Here is a 3,563-nt window from a genome sequence, read left to right as displayed (position 1 = left end):
GTGGTACAGCAAAAAACAGAAACTATGTAACTAGAGAGAAAATAGAAACTGTGTAGAATAGAGAGAAAACAGAAACTGTGTGGCATAGAAAGAAAACAGAAACAGTGTAGAATCGAGAGAAAACAGAAACAGTGTAGAATAGAGAGAAAATAGAAACTATGTAGCTAGAGAGAAAACAGAAATTGTGTGGCATAGAAAAAAACAGAAACAGTGTAGAATAGAGAGAAAACAGAAACAGTGTAGAATAGAGAGAAAACAGAAACAGTGTAGAATAGAGAGAAAACAAACTGTGTAGAATAGAGAGAAAACAAAAACTGTGTGGCTAGAGAGAAAACAGAAACTGTGTGACATAGAGAGAGAACAGAAACTTTGTAGCACACAAACACTTTATTTCCCCAACAAAAGCCAAGCAACTTTAAAATTGTAGAACCTACAAATCCGAATTAGCATAGATTACCGGTACCAGATTGAGTGTTGTTTATTCTCTTTGTTCGAAAAACGTGGATGTCTTTCATATTTAAGGCTCAATAGTGGAAAAAGACAACAGTTCTAAAGCTGAAATACAGAACAGTAAATTGTAATATAGTGTATACTGCCAAACACGTTAAAAGTTATAATGGTTTATAATACATTTTAGGCCACATTATGTTATTTAATACAAAAATATGAACAAACGACGTTTTTAAGCAAAATTTGGTTTGGTTGTTATTATACACAAAACTATACAATCTATGTATGCTCTGCCCACCATGGATATTGAAACCCGAACTTTAGTGTCGTAAGCCTTCAGACTCATTGCTGAGCCACTGGGGTTTTTAAACAGAATAAAATTGAATATTAAAAAAGAAGCTATTACCGAAGCTAGTTGACTCATATTTTAATTAATAAATATTCTGTTTTGCTTTAAGAAAGTCGTTAGATCACGTATTTTGTGGCTTTTCCATAAACATTTTCCTCCCAGCAATCCTAGTTGTATCATGTTTAACCCAATATTTCATGTTGCACTAGTTGTAATATACTTAACATGATGTTCCTTGTAACTAGTTGTACCTTACTAAATATGATATTTCTTTTAGCACAAGCTGTAGCTTATTTATCATATTATTTCTTGTATCACTAGTTGTAATATATTTAACATGATATTTGTTTTGGCTATAGTTGTAACATACGTAACTGGTATTGCTTGTAGCACTACTAGTAACATACTTAACAAGATATTTGCTGTTCCACTAGTAGTAACATAGTTAACATGGTATTTCTTGTAGCATTAGTTGTAACATACTTAATATGATATTTGTTGTAGCACTAGTTGTAATATATTTAACATGGTATTTCTTATTGTACTACTTGTAACATACTTAACATGATATTTCTTGTAGCACTAGTTGTAGCATACGTAATATATTTGTTGTAGCACTTTTCTAGTTACGACATCATCGCGTATAGTTGGTTGGTTTATGTTATTTCAGCTTGTGATATACATTCTACCTCTCGAAGCTATTGATTTACCAAATGTTTAGAAGCTAAGTGGTTTCTTTTTACTAAATCTCAAGTATTTTAGTGCTAAATACGTTGATAATTATCAAGAACTGTCATACAACCAGCTGGTAAAGGAACATTAATTTCCATTATTGCTTATTTTAATCATAATAAATTATTCTACTAGTAAAAGTGGTAGAAAAGTTGTTAGCCACTCTATTCAACTTCAAATTTTGGAGAGAAAAATTTCTCGACTCGAACATGTTCAAAACTTAAAACTAAGTAGATATTCTATACTTACATATTTTATTAGTATTTTTGTCCACCTTTTTTTCTTTCTTCTTTAACAGATGTTGAATAAATTATTCCATAAATTAAAAACACGACGTTTTACAATAATGGCATATTACAAAATAGTTGCTTACCCAATTTAGGGCTTGCGAATTCTTTTGGGTGGTTCTGTTTGATTGCATTCATCCTCCTGGTCTGGTGGCCATCCCCTGCACCTGGCCCTTGCCCCCTGGCACGTGGACCTCGTGGTTGTTCCACAGGCAGCACGCGCCTGCGTTTCTTGGGTAGCTTAGCACGCGCCTGTGTATGCGAGTAAAACATGGCAAAATTTGACACAATCACGGGCACTGGGAGAGCTATAGTTAGCACACCTGCAAGAGCACAAAGAGCGCCCACGAACATTCCTGTGTACGTTTTTGGCGCCATGTCTCCATATCCCACTGTGGTCATCGTTACTAAAGCCCACCACAAGCCCAGCGGAATGCTGTTAAAATCGTTTTCTGGATTTGACTCGATTCGCTCGGCATAGTAAACCAAACTGGCGAATATTACAATTCCGAGAACAAGAAAGAAAACCAGAAGAATAAGTTCTCCTGCACTGGCTTTGAAGGTTTGGATCAGGATTTTCAATCCTGCTGAGTGACGAGTAAGTTTGAATAGCCTCATGATCCGAATGATGCTGAAGAACTCCAAGATGTCGGCATTCTCTAGATGGGAGGCAAACCTTTGTAACACCAAATCTATGTAGAAAGACAGAGTTGCTGTAAAGTCGATAATGTTGACAGCTCCTCGAACAAAGTCCAACTTGCTGGGGCAGGCGATGAAACGGGTCGTGAACTCAAAAGTGAACCAAGCATTGCACACACACTCAACGTAAAAAAACGCCAAGTGAGGGTTGGTCTGAAACTTGTCTAATGTCCACGCTTTAGTGTGTTGTGACGTCCAGACGGTGACGTTCCTGATGACAGGAACTCTCATGTTAGGATGAGTCTTCAGACAGAAGGACAGAATGGATACGCAGATGAAGAACACTGATATTATACCAATGACCTAGAGAAATAAACGTATGCTAAAACAGTCTATATACGAAAAACAACATGTGTAACTAATACATGTTAATATTTTGCACTTTTCACACCACTTATCGGGAAAGGCAATATCTGATGCCTGTATTTGTTTTTTTAATTTTTTATTGGGTACAGTGACAGTTAAGAAAGTAGATTATACTTATTAATAACCTCCGCCACCGAAGGTTATATTTTCACCCCTGTGTGTGTGTTTGTGAGCAAGATTTCTAGAAAACGGCTGAATGGATTTGGATGAAAGTTGGCACGAATTGGGACTGTGATTTAACTTAGAAGTGATTAGTTTTTGGAGGGTAAAGGGTCACAGCAAGCCAAGAAAATCCAAAAACTTCCTATCTGTTAACATGAGAACCAATTTTCACATAAATTTTGCTCTATAACTGAGTCAAAAATGATCGGATTTTGATGAAACATGGTGGACGTATTTAGAATCTTATTGTCCTGTCAAAATTGGTTCATATCCCTTGATACGAACACATTTTCAACGCTGCGTGGCGGAGGTGTATACTCTACTGAGTGCCCTTCTAGTTTTATGTGTTATAAAAGTAGTTGTTATTTAACATTAATTTCGAAAATTAGCATTCATGTAATTTTGTAACTTAACACCTGTAAAAATTATAAGATATCCGGTATGTTGTTCCTGATAAACGTCAGTAGTTTGTTTGTTTAGTTTGTTTTGAATTTCGCGCAAAGCTACACGAGGGCTAT

At 35.7% G+C, this 3,563-nt stretch overlaps 1 protein-coding gene across 4 annotated transcripts in view; it reads right to left on the bottom strand.

Moving 5' to 3' along the window:
• The window catches only part of LOC106463627 (potassium voltage-gated channel protein Shaw-like), a 39,311-nt gene that overhangs the window by 29,504 nt on the left and 6,244 nt on the right, over positions 1-3,563 (bottom strand). For 3 of the 4 annotated variants that reach the window (XM_022391169.1, XM_022391167.1, XM_013923674.2), the window contains exon 3: positions 1,905-2,820. In XM_022391169.1, coding sequence (XP_022246877.1) covers positions 1,905-2,820 — 916 coding nt within the window. Of the gene's footprint in view, positions 1-404; positions 556-1,904; positions 2,821-3,563 lie in introns of those variants that run through there. The other variant, XM_022391168.1, reaches the window with a different exon arrangement.

This window comes from Limulus polyphemus, unplaced genomic scaffold, assembly GCF_000517525.1.
Source record: "Limulus polyphemus unplaced genomic scaffold, Limulus_polyphemus-2.1.2 Scaffold1449, whole genome shotgun sequence".
Taxonomy (NCBI): Eukaryota; Metazoa; Arthropoda; class Merostomata; order Xiphosura; family Limulidae; genus Limulus; species Limulus polyphemus.
This window is presented reverse-complemented; position numbering and strand designations above follow the sequence as displayed.